Raw genomic sequence first — 12,141 nt, forward strand, 5'->3', positions numbered from 1 at the left:
TGAGAGATGCCTCAGCGTTGGCTCCACTGAAGCAGGCTGAGCGATGGAGCAAGCTGCCAGCTGTCACAGCAGGGGTTTGATGCTCCTCTGTTCTCAAGGTCTACTTCTCCACGTATGAGCCACCATGATTTATTATTCATTATGTCACGTAACACCTATTCATTCTTCTGGCACTTTAAAATTCTCTAAGTACTGTAGACTTCCACAGCTTATGGAAAACGGCTGCTTGACTTTCATTGTTGCTTAAGAGAGAAGAAAGGAAGGGCAAAGGAGTGAGTGTGAATAATGATCGTTTGAGGAGCTCTGTCTCCATTATCATCATGATGATGATCAGCGTTCTTATCAACTGTATACATTTTGCCGTGACAGTACTGCACACGCATGAAGATGCTGTCTGGGGGCGACAGCATGGAGGATTTCACTACACCAGAGGGACGTTTGAAACCACAGGGAGGGGGTCTGTTTGATCCAGGATAACGGAATGCAAAATAGCAGAAAAGCTAGCATCAGCTGAAACACACAGAATGCGGCTGAATTCTAAAAAGAGTCCCGTAATCAAAATGATAGCTACTGTAGGTCACTCAGAGTATACACAGTTCAGTGTGTAAAGAATAGAAAGTCCTTTTTGTAACTTTATGTCACTACGCATGAGACAGAGATAAAGGAGGAGAATGAAGACAGAGGCGCTGTCAGAATGATCCGTTCAGTTCATCCAGAGGACTCCAAGATGGAGCACATAAAGGACTATCTCAGGTCATACGAAGGAATGATTTAACACACTTACCCTACTAACCCTAACCCTTACTCGCATGGAGGGACATATTTAAACCTGATGAATAAAGCCAAAACATTCAACCTGCTTTTAGCTCTGTTCTGGTCTCCACCAACTCCTGAGAAACTTCAACAAATAAACTTCAATAAATAAAAGACATGCCAAAGGGAGCAAAAGCTTATTTCTTTCTTGTATTGAGCCACAAAACATAACAGGAACACTCTGAAGTCCTTCCCAGCAACATAAGCCAACCAAAGTGACCGTTGCATGTAATTATCACAATGTTATTAGGGTAAAATGTTAAGTGTTGCCTGGATGCAGCTATATTTACAAGCAGACTGCTTGTGCGTGCGTGACTTTGACGAAATGTCATCATAACCCACCTCGTACCAAAAAGAAGTTTGTCAGACTTGCTGGTGTTAGCGATAAAAGACGCGAGCATCGTGAGCAGCTCCACAGGCGAGCAATGGAGGTGGTTTCCATCCTTGACTCCCAAATCAGATCAGAGAGGGCTCCAATTATGAAAAAGCTCTGCGGTGCAAAGGTGCCAGCCTTGGTGGATTAGTCTTATAGCTGAAGCAATTTGTGCTTGCAATCTGTGATGAAGAGGCTACTTACTTCTGCTGTGCTTATTTTCACTGCAACATCATTTGGAAAGAGCACTTCTCAAATAACTCGCACATTTAGCTCCTGCCTGAGGTGACGATGCACAGAAACTGGCCTCACAGTGGAGTCACACCCTAAATGGGATTTTGGGAGTACCTGAGGCACAGGAACTGGAATTGTTCTTACCTGTACAGCCACCACAGACAGCACCTCCACTGAGATCCTGTTAAATTCGTCAAAGCAGCCCCATGCCCCCGTCTGAGCCAGGCCTTTATAGATGCTCCCACAGGACTGGTGGACACACACACACACACACACACACACACACACAGGTATTCAGATGGACTCAGCGGGACAGGAAGTCAGTCAGGCAGGCTCACAGGTGGAGACCCTGTCTGACTGACTGATAAGCCACATGGTGAGGCAGGCACGGACGTATCGCCAATTAGACAGAAGATATTTGGAAAAAAAACGTTCATTGCAGTTGCCACAGCACAGCACCGCAGCAGGCTGAGAGTAGGCGAATAACAGGATGATACATAAACAAGGCGTCACACCAATAAAACAAGGTGTTGATAGCAAAAAAAAAGAAAGGCTAAAATGTCTACCACCCACATTTTAGTCCTCCCAAATCAACTTAAGGGCAGGTGCACAGCCCTCTGGAGAGCAGCTGGACCAGAATGAAGCAGGCAGCTGACTTTTCTCTCCAATTACAGGGCCGAGGAAATCTTCTCTGACGCAAACCGAAGCTGACTGGAGGATTGATCCAACGTGTGTGCGTGTGTGTGCGTGCATGACTGAATATGAGTAACAGTGTGGGGCTCTGAAGCCAGCTTCTAGTGCCTGTGTTCCTCCTGGAGTACATTAGCACTTCTCTCTGACACCTTGCTGCGGCGTGTATAGCCAGAGGTGCAGTACGCCTCTATACTGTAATGATGCCCTGTGAAGCCGGATCACAAGATTATGTTTATGTCTCCCTTGAGCACTCTATATGCAGAAGGTGTGTGTGTGTGTGTGTGTATGAGTGTACAAGAGCGCATAATAATGCAAGGTGGGGCTTGGGTGCAGAGTGAGTGCATTTTGACATGGTTTAGTAAAGAAATAACCATCACAGTTTAGCTAATCAGTCGTTCTTTCAACGGGGGGTAGAAGGCAAACAGAAGATGAAAAGAAAAAAGATGAAAAGAGAAGGGCGAAAAAGTGGGCTGACAAATGCATACCATATCACCGACAGAGGCAAAGATGAAAAGAAACATGCATAATACGGGCTGAAGTAAATGCACATCAGCTTATATACGTGGACGCACGTGTGTTTGCTCACCTTGTAGTCCATCTGCTCAGAGCAGTTAAATACATAGACCATGATACCCAGGGCTCGCCCCAGGTCTTTGGTAGTCTCGGTCTTCCCTGTGCCCGCAGGCCCGGCTGGGGCCCCACTCATGGTCAGGTGGAGAGACTGGGTCAGGGTGATGTAGCATCTAAATATAGCCGAGACACAGGCACATAGTCACTGATGAGAGCTAGGGTCTGACAGCTCGCAACAAACAAATGGCTTTTGACTGATTCGACTGACCGCTCTTCCATCTACAAATACCGGGACGAGGCCACCTTCTAGTCATTCGCAGTGAGGGGCTTGACTACACACACTGGCGCATTTTCAGTTCCGTTTTAGGTACCTATGGCGACATGTTAGCTGAGGAGTAAGCATTGTCTCATTGTTATTTCAGGTCATGGCACTCATCTTTTTCTGTGCAGTTTGCAGTTCTTTATGGAGTCTGAATACAAATAAAAGCACAAGAGTCAAATCTAAAATAAAATTCTGCAAGCAACACTGAAGAAAATATTGTGCAATTAATTTAAAATGGCACTGGAAAAGATTCCAAACTGCATTATCTGTTGCTTATCTGCTTTCTTTCCAAAAGCTAAATGAGAAGATCAATAAAGCACGAGGCTGGGAGCCAGTTGTATTAGCTTAGCATATCAAGTGTGCACAGCAGGAAACCGCTAGCCTTGCTCTGTCTGGAGTTCAAATAAATGCCCATCAACTTCCTGGAGTCTTGTTCTACCATGTTTTGTTGGATAATGCATACACTAACAGAAATATTACAATTAGGGGTTATTGCTTCTGTGCAGAGTCTCTGCTGGCTGCCTAGCAACCTCCCCGTGACAACAAGATTCAGAAAGTGAAAATTAGCATACTAACAGTTCAAAATGTCGAATTACTCCTTTAAAGACGTAACGCAGGAACAGAATTTGTGCTTGAGAAAAATCCTGTGACACACTCCATAGAGCCACACATGCCCTCTCTTAACGATGCTCATGTTCTGCTGTGTGGCAAAATGTTTTTCATAATAAGTATGAAGTGGGGTGCAAAACCTGTAACCAAAAACCGCACGGATGGTTCAGCAAGTGGCTTCATCAAACAGTCAGAGTGCGGAGAGGCATTCAACGGGTGGAGCGTCAAGTGCCAAAGATCACCACCATTTTATGACAAATCAGTCAAGAACAAGTCTGCCTCAAGCCACTGCATCAGCTGGGAAGGAAACACGTTGGAAAAGAACAGTACAAACAGCACTGTGTGATTGGTGGGTTTTCTAGCTCACGGCCAGTGGACTTCCAAGAGGAATCAATGTTCTACTACAGTACTACAAAAATATAAGACAATGCTCCCACCAACATGTTTTGCCACTATGTATTAACACATAATCAAATAAACAAGTTATGACTAATTACTTGCAGTAAATCAAACTTCTTTTACAGGCAGAAACAACAGTTTTCCAAAGTAAACACTGAAATATTCCCAAAAAGAAATAATCATAATATCATGTGAAAACATTCAAAACTAGCTGGGAATGGCTCCAGCGTCTACACGGCTCCCCATCAAACTGCCCCTTTAAATCATCCTGACTGGATTTTAGTAAATGCACCCTAGAAAAAGGTTGAATTTCTACAAAAACTGCACACGGCTGTCAACAGCGCAAATGACAAATCCAGAGTTGACACAGTCTTATAACCAGCGCTGACATGTCTCGCAGCCGGCTCAGCCGTCATCGTACATAACCTCATTATATGATAATATAATCTGCTCCTGTGCTTTGATTATCACGCGGGCTGATTAGTGACACCAGTGATTGCTTCTCCTGCGGAACCTGTCAGGACCAACAAACAGTCTGCCAGTCTAGTATCAATAAAAACCAGCAGCATCATTGACGTAAACTGATGGAGACAATCAAGACTTTATTGATCGGGGCAATAAACACAGTGGTTTGCCATGAATATCAATACGGCAATGATTTTAATGAGCTGCTGGTTAATAGATGATGTATGGAAGGCGAAAATATTGGAAAGCATAACTAGAGACAGAAGCTGAGAAGAAGACAAATGATCCCATCTGTATACAGTGTATCATCCGAATACCGGTGCCAACAGGCTTTATGGCTCTCCCCTGAAATATGGCCAAAAATCTCACAATCAGTCGTCTAGGAGGCTGGATAAGGATGTCCTGCACGGAATAACTAAAGCCAGATAGAAGACAAGACTGTGAAGTTAAACCGGGCAGCTATGACAAGGTGACTTGTTTTATTACAATGTTTTTAAAAGAAGCAGCTATACATCAGTCTGTCTGTCTCATTCTCCCTCCATTCCTCTCCGTGTTGGTCTGTGTGTGTGTGTGTGTGTGTGTGTGTGCAGGGTAAAATATTCCTGACATTTTGCATAATGGTGCAGCTTTGGAGATCCTGCAGTAAGTATTGAACGAGTGCTAGCATTGTGCCGATAACAGTCCTGCTGTTATAGATTAGCGAGCGTGATTCCTTTAGCCTAATTATACTGCTGCAGAAGGTGAACACACCACACTGACTAGAGCCAGCTCGTGGTAAACAAGCACACACAGGCCTGGAATCACAAACGTTTCCACAGCAGCTGCACATGTATGGCTTTACATTTCCTGTAAGTTAAAGTTAAATATGTTTTAACTTCAAACTATTAGATGTTTCAGGTTGGTTACTCGAATAACGAGAAAAGCATTGAAGTTGAGTATGTGTACCAATTTTTTTCAGCTCAAGGGCAACTTTTCTCTCTTTTCAAAGCTTTCAAACACATGTCACGGTGTTCATCACCAAAAGGAACTGGCTACACGGGCTCCAGGGAATGTCATGTGTTTTGGAGATATTTGGTCATAAAAACAAAGGCGGCAGAATTTATATGGGCTGTTTCTTTAGTAGACGGTAGTCTGGTTCTGCCTGCACTGACAGCCATGGCTGTGAAAGATCATAAGCCACACCTGAAATCAGGGTGCAGTTATGAACAATTAAGAGGCAATTCCAAAATCTCAGAGAACTTGAGGTGTACTGCACTGTCACTCTTCTGTTTCATCTGTCTATCTATATCTATATTGCCTTAATTTTTTGTATATCTTGACCTCATGCCTTTTTATCTCTTATGTAAAGCACTTGGAACTGTCATTGCTGAAAAGTGCTACTCAAACAAACTTGCCTTGCAGCATATACTAAAACATGCATAACGTCGAACTAAAAACAAGCCTTTTATTCTCAGCTGCTGTGATGTTTGCTGATATCAGGTTTTCACTTGACAGTGTCCTGATATATTCTTCTTTTGCCCGATCTGTTGCAAAGAAAGTCGTGCAACAATATCACAAAGCAAACATGCTTTTAGCTGTTTTCTCAAGTCGTGGATTAAAGGATTTGACACCCGGCCCCCTGGCCCATGGTCCATTGTTGAAATGAAAGCCTGTGGCAAACTGTGTGAGCCTCAGCGAGCCGCAGCGAGAGCATGCACCATATGGCGAAGTCTTGCTACGCGGCCGCTGATCTGCCCATCAAAGCCCATTGTTTCTGTTTGTTCAGGCTTCAAAGGAAATACTGGTCAGTCTGGAAAACCTCACAGTCAAACTCTGCAGTTTGCCAAAAGGGCTCTGGGAAGCAGGTATTCATCTCTGTGGAGTTAAAACTTTATCGGGAATCCTGCAGAAACATGTGCGTGTGGACAAACAAGCTGTTGGCACAGTGCCCCGAGCTGAGTTGCTCTAAAAGGTTTCGCATGAGGTGGGTGTACATAATGATTCAGATTTAGATCATTAGAATGCGTCAGATGGTTATTATTAGATAAGAAACTTGTATCTTCTAGTTTTTCAATTACAAGGGGAAAAAAAAGACAAATTTTCATCAACAGAAATGGATTTTGGAAATTGTACTCTAATGGATTTTGAATGGGCCTCATGCAAACTGGCACATTTGATAAACCTGTGAAGGAATGCATGCCAGATACTAGTCCAAAACACCCAAACTGTGATATTTCATTATAGCTTTGCACCATAACTAGGCACAGCAGGCCTGTCAAGCTTTGGATTTCTCCACATGCTAAAGCACAGTACAGTAGTGGGACAGTAGGAGGAGAGAAATTCAGAATTCAATCAGTATTGTTTTTAGATACTCCAAAACCAAAAACACAAGAGTAGTTAGCATGCCTGGCTAACTAGCTTACTGTGTTAAGTCTAAATTCAGGCAGCAATCATTTATATAAATACTGAGAAATGTACATCTTAGATGTGCCGCTTCTATCTCTGTCAGCTGCGTACGTGACGTGTGAAAACGGAAAGCTTGGTAGATTGCTAACGGTAGACCGCACTAGCTTCACCTATCAGTCAGTCGGCAGTCAGTCATGATGTTTTGTTCCCTCTTAGTCTGAAAGACTCCTCCGTACCTGTCTGTTAGAGGAGTGATGACTAATCGTGGAGTGTTGCCCAGGTATTCGTAGGAGTAGAGAAACTGGGCATCGCAAATGTTGGCAAAACAATGCTTCTCCTTCTCATCCCAACGGTGTCTCAGCTGGGAGAGCCACACGAAGGCCTGAGAATTCTCCACCTTGGGAAAAAAAAAAGGGTTGAAGAGTGAGTGCCAGGGCTTGAGGTAAAGCCAGAAATAATCGGTGCTTTTCTTCTTCTAATTATGGTAATGACATACCTTGCTTGAATATCTTGAGTGCATTACTCACTAGTAATAGCCTCTTAAAAAATACAGCAGCAATCACACTGTCTGCATACAAATTTATAGAGTAAAGATTTATCCACCACGCTCCCCCCCCCCCTTACCTTCTGAGCGATCATCTTGGCGACCACGTCTCTGGCGTGGACGTCGATGGTGCAGATGGTCATGACTTTCTGTCGATCGCCCGGCGTGAGCTGCCCAATCAGCATAGAGATGAGGGTGTTGAGCTGGGACACCTGCTTCCTGTAGTAGTCCTTTATGGCGTTGTCGTAGCCCTCCTCCAGACGGGAAAACGCCATGCCAACATCAGAAGTCCACCAGATCTGAGTGCAGGTCAGCGCCACCTGAATCAGAGACAATTAGAGAAATCACAGGCAGATTCTGTAGAAAAATGTAGCTGATGCGATTCATGGACGCGGATCCTCTATTCAAGGTTACTCAGACTCTCTCTGGTTGTTTACTTGCATCCAAATCTGACACAAGAAAGCATCTAAATATGAAACAAATGTCTGAACTGAGCCAACAAATGAATAAGTATAGGCCCATATGTTTCATGCATAAAACTGGCAACCCTCTTTCTCTTTACATATGTAAGTGGGAACATTTGGATCGGGATGCAAAGTATACGTTTGTCAGCCATGCCTGTTTTTGCTGACCAGTATGGGAAGTCAGCTTCAAAGAACCCTAGATCAACTTTTTACAACCCCCCCCCCATTCCCTCGTCTTTGGTCTTCTCAACTAAAATCTCTTCCCGTCAAGCTGTCTTGATTCACATGAGAGAAGCTCTGACTTGATAAAAGTGTTGACATTATCATTTATGTCCCTGTATGTATTACCATATGTTCACAGCAACAAGCTTTATGAAGATTAGTGAGTCCTGCCTCCGGGGATACCGGGTGCCCTAACACTTTGATTAGCTGACTTTATCGGGAGGGTTTTTATGTCCACAATTGCAGCCAGAGAGAAAGACCCAGAGACACGACTGGTCTGTATGGTTTTTGGGTTGAAAAAAAAAAAAAAAAAAAAATCTATCATGAACAGCACTCTTTTTTGGTAACAATTAAAAATACATTAAAAATGTGTAGTTCTTGTGTTGGGTTAACATTATGGAAAGCATGTGCAAGTTATTAGCTCGACTGATTATATTTATTTTTGGTAGAAGAGCCCTAAACTTGATTTTGTCCCCCCTCACAACAACCCATTCCTTATACCCAGTGTCCGACCTACAGTATTTACCGCACCTTTTCTGGTTTTACACCATTTTCTGTGACCCGTCAGATTCTGTGACTTGATAAGGAACTTTGGCTTTACAGCAAAGCCTTATTTCCGTGGTCATGTGCGGTAGTTGGGCAGCTGTTTGTTTGAAAATATATGACCCAGTCTAAATGCAGTAGATATATAGCGGGCACTGACATTGCTTCCACCTCACCTGTCAATATTTGGTCAACACATCAGCCTGTTTTTCACTCTCAAATCTCCAGATGCACAAAAACTGTCAGGTCATAAATTTCGGTGCGGCATCGGACCACAAATGATCAGAGAGGGGAGATTTGTAAAGGAAATGGAACATGCTCAGGAGAGGATTTAAGGCTTTTGCAGCTCAGGCACAGATGTGACGTCGCAATTTGCTTGTCATCTGAGTGAGCGTCTCTACTCATTGCATACGCATTAAGGGGAGAATCGTGCAAACAGCAGGAAAAGACGTGTTAACAGAGGTTGATTATGCCTTCCGCTGGTTTTACTGAGGTCATACTACTTGCAGCAGTCACTTTCTGTCAATGCCGCTGTCGCTGATTATTAGCAATAAACATGAAGTAATTAGGCTGTTACTCGTAGGACAATATCTGATTACTACCACACAAACAACGAGCGGATGGATGTTGTGGTTGTGTTCATCAAATTTGAACTTGATCATCTATGAACTGAAAAATCTGTAGCGGCTATAAAGTAATCAGATATATGCTTAAGATTATGACATCATAATTCAATGAGTAATTATCGCCGTGACAGCAACCGTTTTTCTCAGGTGGAGTTGGTCAAAATACATATTTTGTAATCAAGGTCGCTATGTTACAACTTCTTTTCTGAGCTTTTTGATCTCACAGAAATCCCTCTCTGAGCTCACCGAGGGCGCCTGGAGGTTCAGTACCGGGATCAGTCCAGGAGCTGACTGTGTAATAAGGTGCGCCTTAGTAAAACACACACTGACTGCACACAGATTGAATACATATATCTGCGTTTGCCATTTTCTTACTAAATCTGGTCCTCAGCAAGAGAATTTTTACACTGTTGATTTATGACTGACCTCAGTAACGGCTCAAGGTTTTTTAATCCACAGTCAATCAAAGAAATACTACGCTGTATTACTAAAAGATTGACCTTTGTATTTTATAGGTCGCATAGCTACTTGAAGCGTAACTCAGCTCTGTAAAGTAAACACTATTGATCCTGGAGTTCAAAATCGCTCTTAAGTCCGTTCAGTTTTTTTTAAACGCTCCTCTCTGCGCACCATGTTCAGCCCCATTCCAATTAATGATGTCAGGCACATATTTTGTAATTCTTTGCATCAAATACTCCATTTAAGGAAACCACTAGCATTTCCAGATATGGACACGTTATTATTATTATTACCATCACACACGCACATATTTGTTCTCACTTCTTGGTGTAATCTTTCTCCCTGTTTGCAAACTTTATATGTAAAGTATTAATGAGTGTGTGCACTGGACTGATATATCTATGAGAAGCAACAGACATGAAAAGGGTGATTTGGGGGAGTTTTTCCCGATCTGAGTCGAGGGTCTAAGGACTGAGGGTGTATGTTGTGCAGGCTATAAAGGCCCCTGAGGCAAAGGTGATTTGTGATTTTGGGCTATATAAATAGATTTGGACTTGACATGATTATGGTACCAGTCTATCAGATGGTGGATAAGTTGACTCATGGGAAAAATGAGTGTCGTCAGTTAAATCTACACATAAACCTGAGCCTATTTACCTGAGCCGAATAGTCAAACAGCCACTGCTCTCGGGGTTTGTCCTCGTAGGCCATCACTGCCTCGGTCATCTCGTGTCGCACCGTGGAGCGCATGGTGTCCAGAACACGGTTCAACCACACCTCCACCTTACACAACAGAATCAAAGATAGGCCCGTGAACACACATGTAGAGAAACATTGTGATGTGTGTCACGTGAGCACCGACGGGCTCTCTTATCAATGGACCCTAATGAGGTCATTAATAAGCATTAGAGTGGAAGTGGAGTCAGGCAAATACTATGGGATATAATGGAAAATTAATGGATTTATGGGTTTTGATATGCAAAACCCCAGGGGCAACGACAGACTCAATTTCATTTGGCTCCTTTATTGTGGGACTGTGATATCTATATTTGATATATATTTTCTTCCATTGCAGAAAAGGGCAGGTAAGTGAATTTTCTCATCTATTAAAATAATCTACAGATAAATTGTAGTTCCACTGTCAGCAGTAATTCTAATGTTAGACTCTAATTGTCTTTGGCATTTAGCTACCCACACAAGTTACTATACCACAGTTTTAGAGACGTGAATAAAAGTGTATGGGTGTATTTTACCTGTCCAGTACAGTCACAAGACTGATTAAAGGGGACATACTCCTCCTCTTTGCTGTACATGCCCAGACCGGTCTTAGAAGGATTCCCCTCTCCATCTGCTTCAAATCGCATCTTAGCCATGTTGTCAAACAGCTTAGACAGATGCTTCTGGACCTGAGCAAACAAACATACATTCAGCTCAGGCTCAATTTACGCTCAGCTCATGTCTAACCGATATTTTCTTTGCCAAATAAACAACGTTTCATTACTGTTTTTCACAATCGTTTATAGAAGGGCAGGACCCACGTTCTGCAGCGTGCCTGTTAACTTCCTCTTAGGGAGATTTAGTGGCAAGTTGTGCTTAACAGTGATTTATTTCTGCAAGGTGGAAATGCATGATGCAATGATGGAGGTTTGAGCAGGCTGGAAAACTATAAGCGACATTGCCCCTGTGTGGACACCAGAGGTACTGCAAGAGTCAGCAGCACCAGAATAAGATCTGAATGGTCCAGTCGAACATGGTTCAAGAAAACTGTTAAAAAAGCAGCTTACAGCAAGTGCTATGCATGGTGCAAAAAGTTTTTTTTCACTCCGTGAACAGACTGGAGCATAAAATTCATTGCTGCCCCTCAGGCAAAAATTAGTGGAGCCACCTGGTGTGGGTTGGTCCCATTAGACAGGATGTCCAGCAGATCAGCAGAGGAGATGAAATAAAATCTCGGGAAGGCCAGACGCTTGGTGTCCAGGTATTCTGCCAGAGCTTTTTCACATAGAGACAGTCTGCAGAGAAATACACAGACTCAGTGTGCGTGTGTGTGTGTGTGCAGCCATGTGTAAGAAGTATAACAAGAGTGCCTCTGATAACAGACATAAGGAGTAGAAACAGAGAGAACTCTCACCTGCTCTGGATGTCCTCCAGTTTACCAAACAGACCTGCTTTATTGGTGGCCTCCACTACATTGGGCGTTTGATGCACGGCGTCTGCCAGCTCTTTGAAATCAGCATCAATCCCCTCAAAGCGCCTGGAGTCCTGCGGAGGATTTCACGAGGGAGCCCGGCCAGGGGATTTAGGTTCCCAAAAGAGAGAGAGGAGAATCGGAGTTTAATAGCAAACATCTGGGTTTAAGCACAGCCTCGAACATCGTGGGAGCAATTAAAAAGTCGTGCAATTTCAGCTCCTAAACTAGG

At 43.3% G+C, this 12,141-nt stretch overlaps 1 protein-coding gene across 1 annotated transcript in view; it reads right to left on the bottom strand.

The window, feature by feature from the left end:
* Positions 1-12,141, bottom strand: part of dnah9 (dynein, axonemal, heavy chain 9) — a 119,089-nt gene that overhangs the window by 81,550 nt on the left and 25,398 nt on the right. The window contains exons 27-34 of the mRNA XM_070851240.1: positions 11,853-11,983; positions 11,607-11,733; positions 10,975-11,127; positions 10,379-10,504; positions 7,488-7,727; positions 7,100-7,260; positions 2,700-2,856; positions 1,565-1,669 (exon numbers count right to left, since the gene is read on the bottom strand). Of these exons, the coding sequence (XP_070707341.1) occupies positions 1,565-1,669; positions 2,700-2,856; positions 7,100-7,260; positions 7,488-7,727; positions 10,379-10,504; positions 10,975-11,127; positions 11,607-11,733; positions 11,853-11,983 (1,200 nt within the window). The remainder of the gene's footprint in view (positions 1-1,564; positions 1,670-2,699; positions 2,857-7,099; positions 7,261-7,487; positions 7,728-10,378; positions 10,505-10,974; positions 11,128-11,606; positions 11,734-11,852; positions 11,984-12,141) is intronic.

Source organism: Pempheris klunzingeri, chromosome 20, assembly GCF_042242105.1.
Source record: "Pempheris klunzingeri isolate RE-2024b chromosome 20, fPemKlu1.hap1, whole genome shotgun sequence".
NCBI classification, from domain to species: Eukaryota; Metazoa; Chordata; class Actinopteri; order Acropomatiformes; family Pempheridae; genus Pempheris; species Pempheris klunzingeri.